This window comes from Zophobas morio, unplaced genomic scaffold (assembly GCF_036711695.1).
Source record: "Zophobas morio isolate AGI-343-1 ecotype UQ-CSIRO unplaced genomic scaffold, CSIRO_AGI_Zmor_V1 ptg000012l, whole genome shotgun sequence".
Lineage (NCBI taxonomy): Eukaryota > Metazoa > Arthropoda > Insecta > Coleoptera > Tenebrionidae > Zophobas > Zophobas morio.
The window spans coordinates 19,021,180-19,044,264 of NW_026972117.1; the positions used below are offsets into that span (position 1 = coordinate 19,021,180).

The 23,085-nt window shown below is 34.7% G+C and overlaps 2 protein-coding genes across 2 annotated transcripts in view; one reads left to right on the forward strand and one right to left on the reverse strand.

The window, feature by feature from the left end:
• The window catches only part of LOC135127968 (vasoactive intestinal polypeptide receptor 2-like), a 100,500-nt gene that overhangs the window by 69,500 nt on the left and 7,915 nt on the right, over nt 1–23,085 (reverse strand). The gene's annotated exons all lie outside the window — the stretch shown is intronic.
• On the forward strand, nt 705–2,076 carry LOC135128415 (multiple inositol polyphosphate phosphatase 1-like). Its single transcript, XM_064055321.1, has one exon. It carries the CDS (start codon nt 732–734, stop codon nt 2,031–2,033), a length of 1,302 nt encoding a protein of 433 aa, XP_063911391.1. The 5' UTR covers nt 705–731; the 3' UTR covers nt 2,034–2,076.

A 23,085-nucleotide genomic window follows, 5' to 3' on the forward strand; every position in this document is an offset into this window, starting at 1 on the left:
TTGTTGTGATTTCCCATGATGTTCATAATATTGTTCAATATCTTTTGATTCATTATAAATGCATACCTGATATCCTCGGATATGCTACGTCGTGTACATTAAATATTCTCCTTGTTTTACCCCTCGGCTGTGCATTATGTTTGCACCAGTTCCGTGTTTACATTGCTACAACGCACTATTTACAGTTGAGATTAAAATTTTTCACATAAACTTGCAAGAATTCCGATAGCCCTAATAAAGCTTGAAATTTGTGTGGAACATTTTTCAATATTTGAGGAATGTATATTTACAGATATGAAAGTATATTTTTTTACTGCGGTTGTTCAAGTTTCCTTGAATAACTCTAATAATATACAAGGTGACTGTAAAAGATCCTAATCGAGTTGACTTTCAAAGATCTGTCATCAGATACTAGATCTACAGAAGATAGTAAATCTATATTCGAGGTGAATTATTGGTTGCCTATCTATTTGAAGAGTTATAGTTTGTATTAAAGGGCGTTTTATGTCGCAGGACTCGATTAAATACAGCCATCGGTTTTTGAAGATTTGTCTTGGATTGTTGCATTTTAAACTTACACTTTCCAATTGATGTTTCAAGTGGAAAATCTTATCAAACACAACCCATGGCTGCCTTTGATTGTGTTTTTATAGTTCTCTCGGCATCAAAGTGAATAAATCGTGTTAGTTGTTTTCTAACCGCATGCTCAAAATGTGTCAAAATTTGCAGTAATGGTTTTCAATAATCTAAATTATATGGTGTCTTTACTCCTCTTCTTGTTATGGGTACGTATCACTTGTCCGGCCTGGAGAAAACCCCACGAACTACACTTGGGATCAAAATCAGCGTACAGAAATGTAGCAAACCATAATTCCAGTGAAATTAAATATGACAGCTGTCGAGCTGTTAAACTATGGGCTTTAATCAGACATGGCACCAGACATCCAGGCTTCCCGTTGATACAGAAAATTAGAACACGACTTGTGGCGATTAGAGACTTGGTTTTGGAGCTCGTACGAAATGAAACAATAGAAATAAAAAATGTAGAGTCGTTAGAATCTTGGACACCTGAATTCAGTGAAGGGGAAGGAAAGAAACTCACTAGTGAAGGTGAAGATGAGATGTTTTTTTTGGGGCAGCGACTGCGGACACGTTTTCCAAAACTTCTGAGGCCGGTTTACAGCAGTTCTATGTATCATTTCAAACATACCCGTTCCGAAAGAACCGAGAAAAGTGCTGAAGCTTTTGTTAATGGTATTTTTGGTAGGGGTGCAGACAAATACGTTGAATTTCCAGACACACCGGAGTTTGATCCCATTTTAAGGTTTTACAAACTGTGTGACAGGTGGATGAAAAATGTTAAGAAGCATCCAGATGCTCAAATCGAATACGCTAAATTCCGAAGTGGCAATGAAACAGCTGAAACTGTTAAAGCAGTTAATGAACGGTTAGGTCTTGGTAGTTACCTTTCGGTGAATGACGTGCATCTCATGTATATGACTTGCGCTTTCGAAACTGCCAATAATAAGAAAACAATATCACCCTGGTGTTCAGTGTTCACTGTCAATGATTTGATGGTAATGGAGTACGCTGAAGATTTGAAACACTACTGGATAGATGGATATGGATATGAACTGAGTTATAAACAAGCTTGTAAGGCACGGGATGACTTGATTGAGTTTTTCACCAGTAAAGAGACTTTTCCTCAAGCAAAAATTTATTTCACTCACTCAGGAACTCTACTTAAAATGTTAGCTCACTTGGGACTATACAATCAAAGTCGGCACTTATTAGCAGATGACTTTTCTCGAAATGTTGATAGGACTTGGAGAGTGAGCCGTATCGACCCATTTGGAACCAATTTAATATTTGTTTTATTTAAATGCCACGATGAGCAAAAAATTTTAACCTTACACCAGGAAAAAGCAGTACGCTTACCGTGCTGTATGAGCAGTGATTTGTGCTCTCTCAAACAGTTCTTGGATTACTACAGTTTCAAGTGTTTATTCAAAAAAATATGTCGAATCCCATAATGTTTTATTGTGTTAACCTCATTTTTCTTAAAGTAAAATATACAAACAGATTTTTTTACTTTGCTCTTTTTGGTATTTTATTTTTTATTACTGCCGAAGCCTAAGTTAGAAAAATGTTTTAATAGTGTTGATTTCACAAAAAAATATTACATTAAACGCTTTATTAGATAGCATTCGTTATTTATGCTAACAATGCACAGTTAAGCATTTGTTGTGATGAACTGTAATATCATTATTATGTCTGAATCACCCAAAAGTGAGGACATATTGACTTGTCCAGTACGCTAATTTTGTATGTTATTGTGCGTCGTCTTCTCATCAAAACACTCTTTCTTTATCTATCTATAGTAACGCTATGTATGTATTTTATCTACTTCGATTGCGTTTAACATTCCACTCTATATATATAAAGAATACATTTTTAATGAAATACTTGTAATTTCGAAGTACATGAAATCTTGAAGCGGCTTGCTAAATCGAAACCTAAAATAACCGAATATTGTTGAAGGTCAGTTTTTAAATAAATGAACAATTTTTTATTTACTTTACGTAAAAAATGTGCGAACGGTGCCAATATTTAACTTAAAAATCGACAAGACTTGTTTATGTTTATCTTTAATATCCAACAACGTTAACGTATTGTTAATAAAAATTGCACAAGATCTTGCAGACGCAATTTTATCAAACAGCGATTCCCACATAAACTAAATATTTACATATATCGACATGGAAGTTATTAAAAATTGAATTTATAGTAAACAACGCGATCTGATCAGAAGAAAAAGATTTATTAAACTGAGTAAAAAAACACCTTTTTCAATATGAGAAACTTTTGCTTTAGAATTAAACTTTTTCCAAGTTTTTGCTGAAGTTTCAAGGACCACATCAGAAAATTAAAATGGAAAGAAAACATCTGAGTCAACTCTTTTTTCGCCAGAACGGCCACACTTTTTCGTAATAAAATTCTCTGTTTCACCTTTGGCCCCAAGTTCCAAAATAGATTTAATTAAAGATGGATGAGGGCACCCTTCGCACGTGCTGATCTGTATAACGAGAGCGGACAAGTAATGAATAATAAATTTTTTTCGGTGACGAGTGGTGAATTGTTGCGACTTTTTTGTTGTCTAAGCGTTACGAAGAGCGATTTAGCTTCTCAGAGTTAGAGGTGATTAATTAGTTGCGGTGTGGCAATTAATTAAAAGTGTCACCTGTCTTGGTTTACAAGAATTTTATTATATTGGTTTTAATTAGTTATGTTGACGTGATGGTTTATGTACCTACTGTTGCAGGAAGAATTAATAAAATACATGTCATGCTCTTAAGTTGTCTCCATTCTTTCATTTCGTGACATTTAACCCGGGTTATTAATTGCCAGTTTTAATTGAACGTCGAAATTTTTGTATGATTGTATTGTTGTAACGTCATTTCAACGAATATCTGGTTTTATTAAGTGAGTGAGCGTGAGTTTCATAGGCGTAGGTAATGGTGTGTCTATGAGTGTTTCCAGATCATTGGTTGTTTTGTGAAGGATATTCGGTTATTTATTTTATCGAAGTTCTCAACACGTAAAACTTGTTTCAGATAAGTATTGATATAATTTGTTATATTTTGCGTGTTGCGTGAGTGTCTAGTTTTTCTTTTACAGTTAGTTTGTCAATTCTGACTCGAACTTCTAGACTTCTTTTTTTGTTTTCCTGTGCGATGTATGGTTATCCATACATCGCATTTAGTGGGTGTTATTTTAATGAAAATAACCTCCAATGTTGATGATACCTTTAGTAACTGAACAATAAAGACGGCAGGTAACCGCCAAAGTTGGTTTGTTGGATACATGGGTTTTAGTACGAAGCGGGAACGCTATTTCGTCTGAGGTAAGTAGAATTAAACAGGTCAAATGATTTTATGATGTTTGACTTTAATTGTACTAGTCTTCTCATCTGAACATTTCTTTATCTAACTAGGTAGTACTGTATCAGTACTACTTCCACCACACATTCTTAAACTAATCACGTCCTTTGAATAACCGTGATATCGGCTCCTATTTTAGACTCTAAATGGCGCTACGCTTTATTAAGTTTAAAGTGAGCGTGCAACAATGTTTGGAAGGAATGTTTTTGCATGTTAGGGTGGGTAGGATCGAATATTCAGATGAGAAAACTAGTACAATTACCTGTTGACCTGTTTAATTGTACAAACGTCTTCTCATCTGAACATTTTTTTATCTAACGAGGTAAATGTCTAAATAAATATGTAAACAAGTAATATACGCAAAAAAGGTGGAAAGGAATAGCAAAAGAAATGTGCAATTATGAAGCGCAGCGCCAGCTAGAGTCTAAAATAGGAGGCAAGATGGCTATGGTTATTTATAGGACGTGATCAGTTTAAAAATTTGTGCGTGGAAGTAGTACTGGTGCAGTACTACCTAGGTCGATATAGAAATGTTCAGATGAGAAGACGTGTTGTCAGTGGCACAACCCTACAGAGCCACGTGGTTCTAACACTCCTACTGCTACTATTATTAACCACGTATCTGTATAATTTTTGGCATATAAAATTTCGCTTCTGATGAAAGTAATGCTAACAGTTGTCGGCTTTCTGCACGTCCAAACATGGAAGATCTCAACACCTATACAACCAAAATACGTCAAAAGCTATAGGTCTATCATTACAAATTATGCAACTACTAATAATTTTTTTTCAATCTTCAGAGATTTTGTAATTGTGAAATATACCTATATAGAACAAGCTTTAATAAAGGCAATATTAAGGCCTAAAGAAAATGGTTTAAAAACAGAGAAGAGATTTATTATGATTTTTTTGAAAATGTAAAAAAAATAAAGCCTCTCAAGATATTGACTATAAAATATTCTTTTTCATAGAAGACATAGAAAAGTTAAACAATGATCTCAAATTAAAAGGGCAGAGTTGTTCCTGTAAGCTACTTGTCAAAGTTTTATAAAGTTTAAACTGTTCAAATAAACTTTTAATCACTTATTTGCATTTGTTTTTTTTTTTTTGACCTTATGAATATTTATTATTTACAAAATATCAAAACTTTTCTAGTTTCTACACTGCAACAGCATTAATGTTTTTATAATTCATAAATGACATCACTGAAGTTATATTCACAAATAAACTTTTATTCACTGATAATTTAATTTTTTTTTGTCACATACATACTTCGGAGGACTACAGGAGTTTACAATTTACTATTAGTTCTTTCATAAAGTGGGGTAAGAGCAATAGAAAAAAATTAATGAACTGAAGTGTTATACAGGGTGATTTCGAAATATATGTAATATTAAAAAGACGAATTAGGCAAAACCTCCATGCACCACCCTCGATGTGCAGTAAGTGGAAAAACGTTCGAATAAAAACGATATGAACATTCTTGGTTTCAATTAAAAGTAATAGCGACTTTTTGTTGATTATCATTTCTTCATTCATGAATTCGTGAATCATTAAAGGTCAGTGCGAAAGATTATTAGTTGTAGAAACAAATAGTGGTCGATACGATCTGAATTGGAAAAATTCACCATTGTCAAAGACGTTAACCGAGCACACGACGGCAACGAACTGATACGTGACTGGCCCTTGTTAACGGCACTAAGTTGAAACGAGTTGATAAAATTAAGGATTTAGGTATATTACTCGTCCCCAAAATAGCGTTCAACTCCCATGTGGCAGAGATTATTTCTTTTGAAAGTTAGCAGTATCATTAGCGATATCTCAATCAATGAGAAACTGCATCCAACTGTGTTACAATTATTAAAGAACAGATACAACAATAAAGATATCATTCTCAAAAATCTTTTTCGAGAACTAATTAATTTAACAGTTGTTACTAAATACCTGCAAGTAGCATATGTTAATTTACTGACAAACTGAATTCAGTTCCAGCTTTGGAAACAACGAAGTTAGATGTTTCAAGTTGCGATTCCATATTAATTTATTTAATAACCACTAAATTTAATTTCATAACAAATAGAACATGAGAAAACTTGTTAACAGAAATTAATTTAACAACTATAACTGAAATGAAAGGATTTTTGACAAAATCCATTGCAGACATATTTCATATGACGATATCAAAATTATTAAAGGCCAAACATGAGTCTAATTTTATTATAAAATTAATTTCTGTGCCAATCATTTGGATTGTTTAATTTTCGATAAAATTACTTAACAAAAATCACTAGACAATCTTTTAATGCCAGATCCAAATTTTAGTAAGTTACGACCAATTGATTGACCACTTGGTGTAGAAAGCCTCCGCAAATTAATTTTAGCAGGATCATTGTATTCAGGATCTGATTAATTAATCAAGTTCTACTACATATTGTTTTAGAACGACGGAAGAATCACCGACTTGTAAAAACAATGCTAAAATAAACCTCTGTTAAACTTCCATCTGATATTTACATTGTCTACGTTTACGGCCGTTTTTACCTAAATAATACCCACGATGATGAAAATTTATTTTTAGGTTTTTATATTTTTGTTGTAATATTATGATAATATAGTGTGTCCCACACCTGTATTGATTTCCTTTAGGATAATTCCCCCCTCTTTTCATTTACCGTGTAGAAGATAATAAACATTTATTACAATACACTGAAATACCATTTGCAGAGCGATATTGGGAAAATATAATACAATGCGTAGCAGTAGCGTTAGACCATTCAGAACCGAATATAGCGGCGAATAGATATTTATTAATACTGTGGAAATTAGAAACCATGCAGAGAAAGTAAAACAGTAAAAAAATTGGTAATTCCGAAACTAGGTGAAGGTGATCGCTTTTTCACCCTACTTACATCGAATGATGATAACTGTGGATTTTTTAAACCATATTTTGTGTATAAAATTTTGACTTAATACTCTTTGTATATAAAAACTTCCAAATTAAAACTCTCGAACTTTCAACAAGCAGACACCTAATTTGAATCTGTAAAACTACCAGTCAAAATGTTCCCGCAGAAAGTTTTCAAGTTTTGTCGCTAATGAAAACTCTGGATCTTTTGAAATTAATTATGATTAAAAGGCACACTGCTTTCGACAGTTATGGAAGACATTAATAACGTGTTAATGCATTTCGAAGGATCTTTAGTCGGAACGAGACACAGTTTAATTGAGTAAAAGCAATTAGCTGCATAAAAATACTCACACAACATTCAGAAAGACATCTATGCTGTTTAGAGATGAGAATTGAATGTTATATAATTTTGTATTAAAATTCGTGACTAAACCCGGCGCCTCCACCATTCCTTGCAAGCCTAGTTCCACAATAAATAAACCGTACAAGTTTGGTGGCATTAGACAAATTTTAATTAAGGTTAAAATCAACACCCTCCTTAATTATAAATATAAACTAAAACAAGACAAACAGAATCCGCTGAATTATTCAGAACCCGGTCTAGGAATGCAGCCACCTCCTGGATTCACAACATAATTGAACGAAATATCTCGGTTTTGGTAATAATTACGAACATGTAATTTCTAGTTAGAAACTAAGTAGGTAGACCGAATGCTTCTACCTGTTAAATTTAATTAGGCGCTTAATAATTAGGTTTAGCGGCTAATTGCATACGCCGAGCATACCTTGGGCTAATTATTTCAGTAGAGCGCATTTTTCAATCAATTGAGGAGTATTTTAGAAATTGAGTTGCGGTTGCTGGCCCTCGAGGAGTATTTAGGTAAATCCGTGCCAATTTGCGTGTCCTGTAATCAAGAAGATGTCTGGGTAAGACACATTAATTTCAGCCTTGGGAAAAGACGGTTTTAAGTGTTGTTTGATGTTGTGGATTAAGGGTTGTTAAAGTTGGAAGCGGTATTGGGTGTTTGAGTTGTGGAAACGTTTTATAGTGGAGGTTGGTGTGAAAACAATTTTCTGGAGCTTGAACGCGGTAAATTTATTATTAACAGTAGTCATGGGATGTACTATATAATTAAAGTCATGACTGAACGTACTTTTTTTAACGCGATTTTCCGGCTACTGTGTTTCCAGAACTCACACTTTTACTAATTAAAGTGGCTGTAAAACCACTTATTTCATCATGTTTAACTAGTAATTATATTCGTAGCGCCACAGTAGGTACGGAGTAAATCATGGGAATAATGACTATTCGATATCGAAATGTATTACCGATTTATTGCAGGCAAGTGAATGTGGAAACTAATGTGTCTTGCTTCCCTTCCGTATCGGAGGATCGTAATAAATTAATCACGGTCCCGAGAATATATGCAAATGAGCAGGGATTTTTTATTTTTATGTACATCGTTAAATGGCTTTTAACTTTACTTTGTACTGAATTGAATTTTGCACTGAGGAAACTGGCAAAGATTTATTTTTATTTTTCTTTTCTTGTGCAACGGGTTAGTACACTAATAAGCACTACACAACACATTAATAATTTGTGTTTGTTATGAACAAATTCTTCATTGTGTTAAATAATTTCAGTTTATAAATCTGGATATACTGTTCCTTATGCTTGATTACTAGGTTATGTTCTGGTATAATTTTAATATTAAATTTGAATGTAACAGTTGTATGAATATGTAACTAGTTTTAGATGAAAACGTTGGAAATACGGTTTTGCTAGGTTCATTAGTTTGTTTCGTCTAAGCATATTTTCCACATTATTTTTTTTTATAATATTATCTTTATTGTTTCATACAGGGTGTTTCGCAAAATGTGGGTCAAAGATTGGATATCACTTTTTTGGTTAACACCGAAGAAAAAAAGTTCCGACAAATGTTTTCCTAATATAATTTCTTCTCATTCTGCAGTTATTTGGAATGAAACATTTACATTTACATTTACATTATGTACATTTTTTGAATTATATAGCAATGGAAAAATTTAACTCATTTTTATCACGTTTGTCGGTGACAGTTAAAATTTATTTTTACAATTAGAGGGCGGATTTATAAGCACAAAAATTAAAAATAAAACACATTTTCGTTAAAGAAAGCCTTATTTTAAGAAAAAAAAATTTAAAAAACATTTAAGTCACAATCAAAAAACACTTTTCTTAGAACTGTGTTTAAAAAATTATTATAGAATTCTTAACTTTATACCGGGTGTCTGGAAAATGGCGGATTAGCTCTCCGCTACGCTCTTAACAATTAACTGGTGAGTCTAGAAAAAATATTACAAAAATTCCTTCTCACATTTTGGTCGAGTTATAATGGTTTTAAAAGCGTAAAAGTTTTCAAAACCCTACGTTTAAAATGTTTCCAGTGAATTTTACGTCCTGCGGTGTTTTATTTTCGGATAAGTTTAAAGGAGTCTGGTGTTTTCTTGCTGGATGAGCTTGAAAAATCAGGAGTTCTTAGGGTTTTATCTTTTATGGATGTGAAAAAGTCTTGAGAGCCGCAGTGTTTTTGTTCTTTTAATTCGGGAAACTCTTGGGTACACATGGTGTTTTATTTTGGGAGCCCATGGAGATTTTTTTTGTAAATTATTCAAAACAATTTTGAGGGACTTTGGTGTTCTATTTTTGGAAAATTTAAAATAATCTTGAGGTTCTAGGTATTCCTGCTTGGCTTATATTTGCCAAGATAAGACTGATTTTGCCAAATGATATACCCTCTACCCTTCATTTTCTTAGAGGGTAGAAACAGAAAATAAAGGGTGCGTGGGCGAAGCTAGTGCTTAGCAAGATACGGCTGATTTTGCCAAATAACATACCCTCTAAGAAAATAAAGGGCGGGTGGGTGGGGCTAGTACTTGCCAAAATAAGACTTATTTTGCCAAATGATATATCCTCTACCCTTGTTTATGAATCAGTTTATATCTGAGGCTATTGACATTCATGTATCAATATTGACGTTGTATATGTTGATTTTGCCACAGATTTTGATTTTGTTCAGCATGCTTTATTAATAAATACAAATTTTGATTTCTTCATATTTATCTAGGCTTTTGTAGAAGTAAACCGATTAAAATCTAATCCTATTTTCATAATTTCACGTGTCCCTCAGAGGTTAATATTAGGCTCTTTAATATTTATATTATTTACAAATGATGTCGTTAATATATTTCAATAGTCTAAACCACTGATGATTTAAATTTTTTTTTGGAATTCAATGTCGTAGACAATCCGATTTAAACCACATTACTGAATGGAAACTGATTAATGCATTATCTGTTAACACCGATAAGACCAACATCGTATCTTTTTCAAAAAATTAAATATAATATTTTATAATAGTACTATTCACGAATCTCAGCTTAGTAGGAAAAATGTATTTAAGGATTTGAGTCTATATTTTGATTGCAATCTATTGTAGAATTAATTTTACAAAGATATAAGTGAAAGGTCTGAAAGGAGGTTAGGTTTCATATATTGGAACCAGAATGTTCTGGAATATAGTATAATTGTTTCTTCTTTTTACAATCATCAAAAAGTTTTACTTGAGAGAATTCAAACATTAATAAAAAAAATTGGTCGAAATTTATTTTGACAGAACTTCCCTCGCTTTTTTTTGAAAAATTATAGAATTAGATTTTGCTATAACCTCTATAAAGTAAAAACCGGTGGCATAAATAACACTCTCGCAGTCCCTGCACCGTGGGGGCGCAAATTTCAAATGGCACAAGTACGGACAATGTAAAATATAGTTAAAATAAATAACCAATCGTCTCCCAGCAATAAGGACAAGCTTTTTTCCGATGTATAAACAATGTCACGTAGAAATCTGTATTGATTCGAATGGGTTTGTTCCTCAAAACAGGAGACTAAAATTACTGATTTGACTATTTTTATTACATAAAGACGGGTGTATTGTCACCTTTTCGAGAAAGTGGTGTAACTCGTTTTTAATTTTATCAATAAAAAATTTGTGCTGACGTTATAAACATGGATAGTACACAATGCAAGAGAAAAAGAGAGAAAAATAACCGAAAGGGTAAGTTTGGCATCGAACGCGAGACCTACGTTCTGCGTTCCCAACTCTTATCAACTACACCAGAATCGTCAATAGCGTCAACGTGATATAACACCAGAGTGCAACGGAAAACAATATTCTATTAAAAAAAAAACGAAGTGCAGCCCGTAACTGAACTGAATTCCCGTTCCGCACGAGCCATAGAGTTTGATCTTCCTCGACCCGACGGATATCCGCGGCCTGGTGATTATACTATGCATTGTTTTTGTGAAAATTTGGACGGTTAGGGGTAAATCTCAAACCGGATTCGTGCACTACACGTATAGGAGTATGCTGTTGTATAACAGTTAAATCAAATAAACATTCTTCTTTGAAATGACATCATCAAATTGTTGGTGGGGATGATAAGTAAAATTTTGTTTAGCGTTTAACCATCTACATAATATTTCTAATACATACTAAATTTGACAACAACCGGTCCAGCAGTTTCGGAGATTACGTGTCTAACAGGAATAGACACAGACACCAGACAGACAGACAGACGGAAATGAGAAACTGCATTTTTCGTACTGTAGGGGTCATGAAACGTCGAGAAAATATAAAAGTGGCTATTCATCCGGTAGACTGGATCACTATACTTCCTTAGCTTACCTTCAGGAAGTAAAATCGCTATTGACTAATTTTAAATTGTTTATACCTCAAGGGTTTCATCATAAAACACTTCTTAATATGTTTAATTTATAAGAGCAAATGTGTGCAAATTGCAGGCTGTAAAATTTTTATAAAAATGTTTTATAAAAGATTGTTATCAGTTATTATACAGTTCTACGTTACCAGCTAAGAAGTTATCATACATTTCAAAAATTGGTCGAAAGTTCTTCAGAACTTCCCTCGCACCTAAATTACAGTGAAACATATCCAGCATTTTTGAGTTGAGTTTTTCCTTTACAAAATTTTATGATAAGGTCATCAACATTTTTGCAAGCGAACGTATATCAACTTGAATAGGCATCTTGCACGTTTTTGAGTAAAGCCAGAAAATGATTCAGCAGAACTCATAAAACAAGGGTATTGTAGTAAAAAGTGCATGGGATTATTCATAGTGTAGCAATAAATTATTAAAAATTAATATTTAAATCACGCGCACTTTTGGGCGTGACGTAATAAGCCATACATTGTTGCCAAGTCGAGGATGTTTCCGTATTAATATAGGGACTTTTTATGGTTGGCTATATTTGGTTGTACTGTCAAGTGCGGCTCTGCCAAAAAACAGCGTTGGACAAATAGCACGCGATTAAAAAACTGCGACAAAACAGCGCCGAGACAAAAAAGCGCTGTAAAAAATGGCGTAGGACAATATCATTTAGAGTCTAAAGGGCGCTAGGACAAATTAACACGCGACAAAATAGTCTGCGACAATTAATAGTTACCTATTAATTATATTATGTATTGTCTCATTACTACTAGGCATATAGAATACGTCAGAACAGGGTAGACAAGCAAGAATGATGTCCTGATGTGAATATTAATAATATGAATATTGACGTAAATGTTAAAAATTACCTTTACTAGCCCAATAAGACGTCTCAAAACAGTAATACCTTACTATAGCCTCATAATAGATCAGTTATGAATAAACCACACAAAATCAACTCAACTTTAATTCAGAACTAGAAACAGACTATTCAAAAATTAAACAAACAATAAACGATTAAAGCGATAAGTTTAACGCCACAGATTTCAAATAGTTTTCAACATTTGCAAATGAGTACTCTGAAACCAATACTTTCAACCGCTTTCTCAGCTGAACATATTTACAGTTGGCCGATTCTCGATCTCTTATTCCCGATCTGTACCTCGCCATATGCATTTCTGTAGCACTTTGTTCCCTGTCTAATAAGCTTATAGTTTTGAGGGTGTTGGCAATCCAAAGAGTGTTTGAAAGAGTCGTGTCAAGCTTCTAACTAGTTGTTCGTCCTTGGTAGGTCCGTTAACATTCGATCAAACATATTCCAGATGTTGATGTCGTACCTAGGCCTCAAATTATGCATTCGTTTTCCGATGTAAGTTTTCTCCCAATATTCTACTAAAGGTAGCAGTTCATGAGGAAAATTTTCATCGATAATCTCCAACGCAAACTGCACGTCCCTTTCAGGTACAAATGCGAGAGCAAGCAACATCTTACATCCTATTCTGACTTCGCTGTTGTTCCGTTAGATGGGTTTGCTGAATTTTTCGCCATAAATTTTGGCTTAGATGAAAAAACCGCCGGGGGTTCTTGCTTGCCCGAAATACATTCTGACTGCAATCAAAGATGCTATTTCGAAGTCCACCAAAACTGTTTCTGGGCCCAAGTTTGGTTCCACTTCCAGTATGCTTTCACAAAATTTCATGTAAGTTTGTTCTTGCTTGTTGGGCAATAGACCGAATATCACAGGAATCGCTTTTCCGTGCACAGTAAATAATTATTGAAATAATGGAGGCGAGGTCTTGAATGTACCGTCGATCGCCCAGTGTCGAAACTCCTTTAATGTGTCCAAATTCGTTCTGGTGCCAAAAACAAGAATTCTGTGTGTAAAAGCAGAAAATTTTCACCTTTTTCCGAAATCCTGTGGTGTTCTTCAATTACGACTTCCTCTCGGCAGGTAAAATTACCAGAGCTTCTCGAGTCGTATGTCGGTAAGAGGACTGCGGCTTCTTCGGAAGTACCTCCAATGGAGGTTTGAATTATCTACCTTGGTTTTGGAAGTTTCTGCCAATTCCCTCATAGATTGCTTCACACTTCCGACTTCTCTCTTCGCCGGATCTGAGCCGTGACTATGAGCCGTTGTTGGAGTCGGTTCACTTGAATTTTCTGACACTAGCAATCTCCCTTTGCATCCCTTTTGAGAACACCTCCAAGAAACGGAATGGATGTTCTCTTTGTCTTTGCGGTAGCGGTAACCACCATAAAACAATATTCTTCCACCTTTTTGTGATTTCGCAAATTCCATGACGGGCGTTTGAAAATTTGACAAAATGAGAAAAACTTTGGATTGGCACAAACCTACTACAAAGCTAAAAATGCTGCGCTATTTCATGGCGCAATAAAATATCCCAGCGCTATTTAATAGCGTGCTGTTTTGTCTCGGCGCTATTTTTTCCCATATTATTTAATTACTGGGCTTTTTTATCTCGGCGCTCTTTTGTCGCGGTTTTTTTAGTCGCGCGTTATTTTGTCCAACGCTCTTTTTTGGCAGAGCCGCCATCGTAAAATAGGTTATAAAAGTATAAGAGGTTATGTATGACGCGTACATAACCTCAAGTTATGGACGCGTCATTGAAGAACAAGTTCTTCAATGTTGCCATGTTCAGCACTGATATGATTGGACTATGGCTTATGACGTCAGAGACTACGTTCCTCCTTTAAAATAAAACTCAAGAATTAAGACTCTGGATATTTTTTACAATTTTTTTTTTCAACTTTTGTTGAGGACTTTAGGTTCTATATTACATAGAGAACACTTGCACCAATTTTTATTAAAATTGGCAGTTGAGTGCAAGTACCCTATTGGTGTACTGTAATACTAAAATTAAGTAAAACAACAGTATTATATTTTTCTGGGAAAATGGAGTGAGCCGTTCCTGATTTAATCAATAAAATATATTGATACATTCATTAATAAAAAATATGAATGCAATGATAACTCACAAGTAAAAACTCATGATATTTCGGGTAGTGTTGGATGTATGATTGTTATTCATACATACGTACCGAAAAAGATTGATATAAATGAAACACAAACATGTGCTGTGTAACACTGTATTTACTTGTTGTTGACGGCTCGGAGTCTATGTACAAAGTTGTTAAAATCGGAAGCGATACATTGCAGGTAAAAGAGAAAGTTGGGGACGCTTGTTGACAAGGGTTGCGGTTGGTAGGTAAAACCGAAACCCGAACATGGTCCGGCGCCTTGAAAGAACTAACTTTCAACATGACAAAGTATAACAATTACAAATATGAAATACATAATATGTGTCTACATGACAGGTGCATACATTGACAATGAAATAGAGTACAGAACACATAGAAAAAAAGGGGTAAATTTAGACACTGCACATTTGTTTATGTCGGAAGTACACACAGCTTAGTCACTTGCAGGTTAATCACATCATGCGCGGTTCTCACTGTCACTACGCGAATGGGGGCATGTAGACCGGGATAAACAGTAATAACGCGTCCCAGTGGTCCATTTTGGGCGATGATGAAGTTGACCCATATGTTCTGCTGTACACCGTTTCCAAAATTGCTGCTGAGTGCGGCTGAATTGTTGCCACCTGGAGAGCCGGTTCGTTGAGACCGTGGTGACGTTATCCTCTGGAATAACAGTTAGAGGGGTTCCAACGAGGAAGTGACCGGGAATTAAAGGAGTCAGGTCATTTGGATCTTTGGACATGGCGGTTAACGGGTACGAATTCAAACACGTTTCGACTTGTATTTGCAACGTCTGCATTTCTTGCAAATTAAATAAAAATATACCAGTAACGCGCTTCAACTGACTTTTCGCAGATTTGACCATTGCTTCCCCGATAGTCCCCATATGTGGCGCGGAAGGCGGAATGAAATGAAAATTGATGTGGTTAGTTGTCAAATCATTCAGCAAATTTGTATTCGAAGCCTGTTTGGCTAAAGTGACACGTGCTTGGTAAAGCACGGGATCATCCCACCACAAAGTTTTTTCGTATCGTCTGTCTTCGGGTTGAAATAAAATTTGATGATACATGTTACAAATGTCCGCAGTAAAAGCGACCTCATGCGTCCTAGATCGAATTATTGAATCGGAAATGTCGTTTTGTATCTTTGGCCCTGTACTCAGACAAGCATTTATGCTTTTTCCGATTAATGGTTTGACTGACCCGTCAAACACTACGCAAATCTTTTCAGTGACCCCGTCATTTTTGGAAACCGCATGGTGAGGCAAAAAATAACGGGGTTCACTTTCGATTTTTTGCTCTGTCAATGAACCTAGTAAAAGCATGTGATCTAAATTAATGTTTTCTTTTATAAAATTATGATAGTTGATTTCTAACATAATATTTTTTGCGAACTTAAGTTCCGATGAGTACAATCGTTGAAGCGCGATTTCTTTCGAATTCCTCAAAATTGGGAAACTCTTGCTAAAGGTTAATCTGACTTGAAATCGTCCGTTGGATAATTGAGTGGCAGTGTTAATAAAATAGTTCTCATGTTGTATTTCAAGAGCTGTGAGCGGCTTATCATCGTTTGAATAACTTTCAAGTTTCCAGAACTTTTCAACCTGGTTTTCTAAATTGACATTATTGACCGCGCAATGTAGATTTTGACGAGTGTTACTGGTGGGGCATCCATGCAATGGCCCTCCTGCAATCCAACCTAATAAAGTTTTTTGTAATATTAAGCCATGTCCTATCGTTTGAATTTGACCTACACATAACAGTTGCCAAAATAATCCAGTTCCGATTAACAGATCGATTGGCTGTGACAAATTGAAATTAGGATCGGCAAGTTTTACCGCTTCAGGTATGTCCAGCTCATCTTTAGAAAAGGTACGGACAGGTATGTTCTTCGAAATTTTTGGGATTACCAGACAATTTAAAGCTGTTGTAAATGAGTAATGCAACGACTCGATCTGTACCTGAACCTTTTGTCTAGCGGTCGTATTTGAACATTGAATACCTGCTACGACCACATTTGCATTTTCTGTACTTAAACCCAATTTGTTAGTGGCGGCTTCAGTAATAAAATGCGATTCTGAACCCACGTCTAACAAAGCCCGGAATTTTTGAAATTTGTTTTTACAATCCTTTATTAGAATTATTGCTGTAGACAAAACGGCTTGTGGAAAAAGGGTGGATGAGCAATAAACTCCACTGGTACTAGGCTGGTTTTCGTTTGAATGGGAGGGTTGGTCACTATGTAAAAGTGTATTATGTTTCAATTGGCATAATTTACATGACATAGATTTACAGCTATCGGACGTATGCGATGGTTTGAGACAATTTTGACATAATTTCAACCTATCTACCTGAGACCTTCTTTCCGAAACACTGAGTTTTGAAAAGGTAACACAGTTGTAAATTAAATGAGATTTTTTACAAAAATAACAAGTGGATTGTGTACTATTGCGATTTACTGCCGCTGTAAATGTAGACACCTTTTGTGTTTTAAATGTATTATAAAAAGGTAGCCATTCAGTATAAATTCCTCTAAACGGTTTAATAACATTCGGGAGCAACTGCACCGATGGTGACGGTGTGCTCGTAGGTGCGTTACCTTGCGGTGCAGGTGAAGATGTGTTAACGCGTTTTTGTTCAATAGCATCTTCGACATCTGCACATAAATCGTAATACGCGTTTTCAAAATAAAGTCTTGTGGTAGCTTGTTCTAAATCGGGGGTGGCGTCATCAAGAGCTTCAATCTGAGAATGGATTTTGTCAAACTGAGCCTTAATACGTACAAAATCGCGCAATCTTACTCTTAGTCGAGAAGCGGATGTACTTAGATTGTTTGTTTCAAACCACAACTTGAAACGCGATATTTCGTCGTGAATGCGATCTCTTTTTAAGAATAAAATTTGTAAATTTCCTGCATCCTCTGGTGTAGGATTTGAGTCCGAAAATGTTTCGGCATTGTCGTCACCTTCCGCGCCTGCCATGTGTGGAGCATCGAAAGTTTGCGAACGCGTCATAACCATTTGAAAAACCGCTTAATTGAAATACGTAGAACTGGTACAGTTCGGGCAAGGTAAATGGTACTTGCCAATGAAATTTAAATAAAATGACGTACAATTACGGTCGAATGCGTGCTTGACCGGAAATAGATAAAGAAAAGGAATAGTTGGAACCCACTCACCGCAATAAGGCCCTCTGGCACCTGGGACGGCTAGACTGATTCGCTGCTCTCCTGTCCGGTTGGGAATTTCCAATGGCTGGATCCCGTCTTCCGATGCAGGCGTCGAAAATTGCCAAAACCGTAATAAGATCACCTGGAGCCTGGGTGAATTGACTGGATGGGCTGAATTCGCTGCTCTCCTGCTCGGTAGGGAACTCCGATGGCCGGTAGGTCACGTCTCCCGATACAGGCGTCGAAAATTACCAAAAACGTGATAAGGTCACTTGGAACCTTGGATGAAACGACGGGATGGGCTGGATTCGCTGCTCTCCTGTCCGGTAGGGAACTCCGATGGCCGGTAGATCACGTCTCCCGATACAGGCGTCGAAAAATGGCACCACCGCGTTTTATTGTTGAATTCACAGCACTGGATCACACATGTGGAGAGATCCGGCTCGAAGGACCAATGTTGGATGTATGATTGTTATTCATACATACGTACCGAAAAAGATTGATATAAATGAAACACAAACATGTGCTGTGTAACACTGTATTTACTTGTTGTTGACGGCTCGGAGTCTATGTACAAAGTTGTTAAAATCGGAAGCGATACATTGCAGGTAAAAGAGAAAGTTGGGGACGCTTGTTGACAAGGGTTGCGGTTGGTAGGTAAAACCGAAACCCGAACAGGTAGATTTAGGAATTTAACTCGTTATTATGGAAATTTGCAATTTTTAAACACCTTTAAACTTCACAAGTTTTTACAAGATTAATATCGGCAAAATCAGTTTTATCTCAATAAGTACCAGGTCCGCCCACCCGCCCCCTATTTTCTCAGAGGATATGTCATTTGCCGAAATAAGTCTTACCTTACCAAGTACTAGCTCTGCCCACCCACCTTTTACTTTCTTAGAGGGTATGTCATTTGCCAAAATCAGTCTTATATTACCAAGTACTAGCCCCCCCCACCTGCCCTCTCTTTTCTCAAAGAATATGTCACTTACCAAAATAAGACTTATGTTAGTAAGTACTAGCCCCGCCCACTCGCCCTTTATTTTCTCAGAAGGTAGTACTTGCTAGTACTTGCTCAGATAAGATTGATTTTAGCGAACGTCATACTCTCTGAGAAAATAGAAGGCGGGTGGGCGGGGCAAGTATTTGCTAAGATAAGATTGATTTTGGCAAATGCCATACCCTCTGAGAAAATAAAGGGCGTGTGGGCGGGGCGAGCAATTGCTAAGATAAGACTGATTTTCCCCTATAAAATTTGTTAAATTTAAAAGGTATTAAATTGCAAATTTATTGATTGGGTATTTATTTTTTAACAACTCAGTCATTAAGTTTTTGAGTCACCCTGTTTAAGCAAATCTGCAAATCTAAAAAATATAAATGCAGTCATAATATAGTGTGTCTCACATCTATATTAACACTGCAAAAAGAAAGAGACCAATATAGACTGGTCATATTTTGCATATTTTAGATCGTATTTATTCGGGAAAATTTTGAAATCATCAATTTTTTGAAGGGGATAAGCGAATATATTTTGATTAAAAATGATTATGCTTACCATAAATTTAAAACATCTGCAAGAATTCAAAGCATTTAGTTTGGCAGATTCAAAATTAAACTGCAAAATGTTGTTTTATAATTTTGATTTTTTTCAAAAATCTGAACTTTTCGGGTAAAAACTCAACACGGAGTCATAAACTACATGTCCAGCATTTTCGAAAAACTAAAATTTAATGTTGCGAGTTTTATTTTTTTTTAATGAGAACCCCTGTAAAGTAAAATAAACATACGTATGTAATGTTAAATTCAAATTTAAAGAAGTGTGTAACGCGTATGTTTCAAATGAGTTTTTACTTTACAAAATTTTGTGATGACGGCATCAACATTTTTGCAAGGATACGTGTATGATTGGTGCAGTGTAATACTAATAATAACAGTATTGTATTGCCAAATTTTCTGGGAAAATGGAATGAGCCGTTCCTGATTTAATCATTAAAATAAATTGACTCAATCATTAATTTTTTTAAGTCACCCTGTATAAGCAAATCTAAAAAATATGGACGCAATAATAAATCACAAGTGTAAACTCATTATATTTTACATATTTTAGATAGGATTCATCGGCAAAATTTGGAGATGACGTCATCAATTTTTTGGAGGGGATTAGCAAATATATTTTGATAAAAAAAAATTACTATGCTTATGATAACTTTAAAATATCTGCAGGATTTCAAATTATTCGGTTTTGTAGATTCGGGTAAAAATTCAACACGGGTTCATAAACTACACGTGTAGGACTAAGTTATTTTAAACAGTTTAAAACCCATTTACTAAGTATGTACGAGATTACTGTGTCATGAATGAGATTGTTAGTTTTATAAACAATGTATCGACAGTATATTTTAATATTTTTATTGTTATTAATTAACAAATGCAAAAAATAATTTACGCATTTTGACCGTTACAAAGTGTAATTTTTGACTATAAAGACTGTAATTATATAACTCACATTCTTCATCGCCAAGGATTTGCGAAATTTAGTTAATACAATTCGCTGAATAATGAAGGTAAATATTAAATTTCTAACAGTTGCAGAATGAAAAGGAATAATTTTTAGAAAAATGCTAATTAAACTTTTTTTCAATATTAACGACACAATTTACATCCAACACTTGGCCCATATTTTCCGAAACACCCTGTATATGTTCATATGTATTTTTCCAAAATGTTTGAGCGTTAGAAAACATCCTTATCATATCCATCAAATTACTCAAATTATGTGCGTGTTTGGTGAAGTTTTTGAAGGCATAAATTCGGCTTAATAAGAGTCAACAAAGAGAAATTATTTTTAGAAGGAAATTCATTCCGCTTGGGTTAGAACACGAAGAAAATATCCACCATTATTTTCTTAATACAAACTGTCACTTGCATAAACGTGCAGGCTTAGTTTGCATTTAATATACCTAGTAAAGAAATATTCGGTGGATAATGATTTACTTGTGACCCTTTAATACTTTGCAGTTTAAAGCTACCGTCAGAGTGTTATGTTTGTTCATAATTAAAACCGCTGGTAAAACTCTGGAACTTGAGAAGTGGGGCGAACCGAACTTATAATACAAAAAGACTTTTCAACTGATTATTTTTATTTCTATTGGAGTATTATTTTATTCCATTGGATAACTTATACATTTTTAAGCCAATATAGGTATATCATAAAATATGTAAATTAAAGAATAAAATATCGCAGGAGTTTTATTAAAATAAAGAGAAAAAAGTTTCCAAACTTTAATACAAGTTTGTTGGGCTGTCATGCCAGAAATCGTTACTTTTGATGGGGTGTACGTTTCTTGATACTTGAAACTTTTTTTATAATCTTTTATTTTATGCAAAAGACGCCTCGTTTAAAATAAGTTTATTTTTGTATGTAATGTATTTGAAGAGATTAAAGTCGACGCCTGCATTGCTTTAGCTGGGTTTACCCTGTCTTAAACACATGGGAAATAACCGCAGTTTCATTACTTGCAGTATAAAATACAAGATTGAACGCTTTAAAGGAAGGGCTTTTGTTCGTTGTGTTTATTAGTTTTGGTTAGTGCTTTCCGCGTTTTTAAAAAACCACTTCATGTAATCATGTCAATAATAATCCACCAACGAAAATGAGAAACTAGCAACATCAGTCTTGGTTGCATCCACATTAATTTGTAGAGAGCGGATTTCTAGGTTTAATGTTTTTTGGGAAAAATGTAAGCACTTCAAAACTTTCTTATATCTGCAACTATTATACAATTTGGAGTCATTTGACACATTTTTTTTATGCTTATTTGCTTTTTTTTCAATTTTATGCATATTAAAACTTATATGCTTATTTAATGCTTTTTTCGACGAATATGAGTTTTAATGCATATTTTGTTCAAACGCCGGCCTTGTCGGGATGACAAATACTTGTTATTAGCCGTATCGTATCGTATGCATTTTACTTGGACTTGACCATTGAAGTACACTTACTCAAGACCCTTTCTGTGAATAGGTTCCGGTCGTTTGGGTAATAAAATTTTATTATAGGATTGGAAAAATACTCCATAGATTTTATGACTTTAAATCCTTACTTCCGTTGATAATGAATTAAAGCTTTTAACCAGATGTTCTTTTTCGGCATTTTGCGGCAAGACCGTTGCAGATTTTCTAGAAAAAAGGATTATTGTACCCAACTACCTACCTTAAAATTTTTCTAATGGAAACTTTTAAGTAAATGAACCGTTTATTTCACAACCATCAGTCTATCGCATCTGTCGTAGTACAGTGTTATACGTGGTTCTCCCTTGTTACATGTTGAGTTCTTTTTGGTAATATTACTAATGTTTTAAAAGAATGCCGAAAGTAAAATCGATGAGTGGATAAGGGATTTTCCAGAATTTAAATTAGAAAACAACAAAATATTCTGCAGAGCTTGCGTGAAAACCGTAAGCCCACTAATTTTTTTTTATCTATTTTCCTTTGTTAATCCTGTATATGTACGTTGTTTTAGATTCAAAGTGATAAAAAATATAACGTGACGCAACATGTCAGAACGACTCTTCATGTAGAAAGGAAGAAAATGTTTGAAGTATCTAAAATTAAACAGCAGACCATACATGAATCTGTTGCATCTACTTCCACAAAAGATGAGCAGTTTCAGTTTAATTTCGATTTATATAAAATGATGATCCAGTCCAATATACCTTTAAAAAAATTGGAGAAAGGCCCTCTTCAAGAATTCCTTGAAAAACACTGCAATCGAAATATTCCGGTTGAAAGTACTCTCCGAAAAAATTATGTAGGCCCAGTGTTTCGGCAAGTTTACAACGAAATTAAACATCGCATTGGAGATAATTATTTATGGTTCGCTGTCGATGAAACAACCGATAGTTGTGGAAGAAACGTGGCAAGTTTAATTGTTGGAATCTTAAATGAAAATTTCCCTAGTCGAGGGTATGTAGTAAGTTTGAAAATGTTAGATAAAACAAATGGCAATACGATTACCAGATTTGTAAATGACAGTCTTACGTCACTATTTTTGCCAAATGCCGTACCGGCGAATAAAATTTTATTAATGATCTCGGATGCAGCTCGTTATATGTTGAAAGCAGGGAATAATCTAAAAATATTGTACCCCAATTTAATTCACTCTACTTGCATTGCCCACGGTTTAAACAGAGTGGCTGAAGGAATAAGTTTGTAGTTTCCTACTGTTAATAAATTAGTGGCAAATGGTAAAAAGATTTTTGTTAAAGCCCCACTAAGTGTGCAACATTTTTAGGAAAA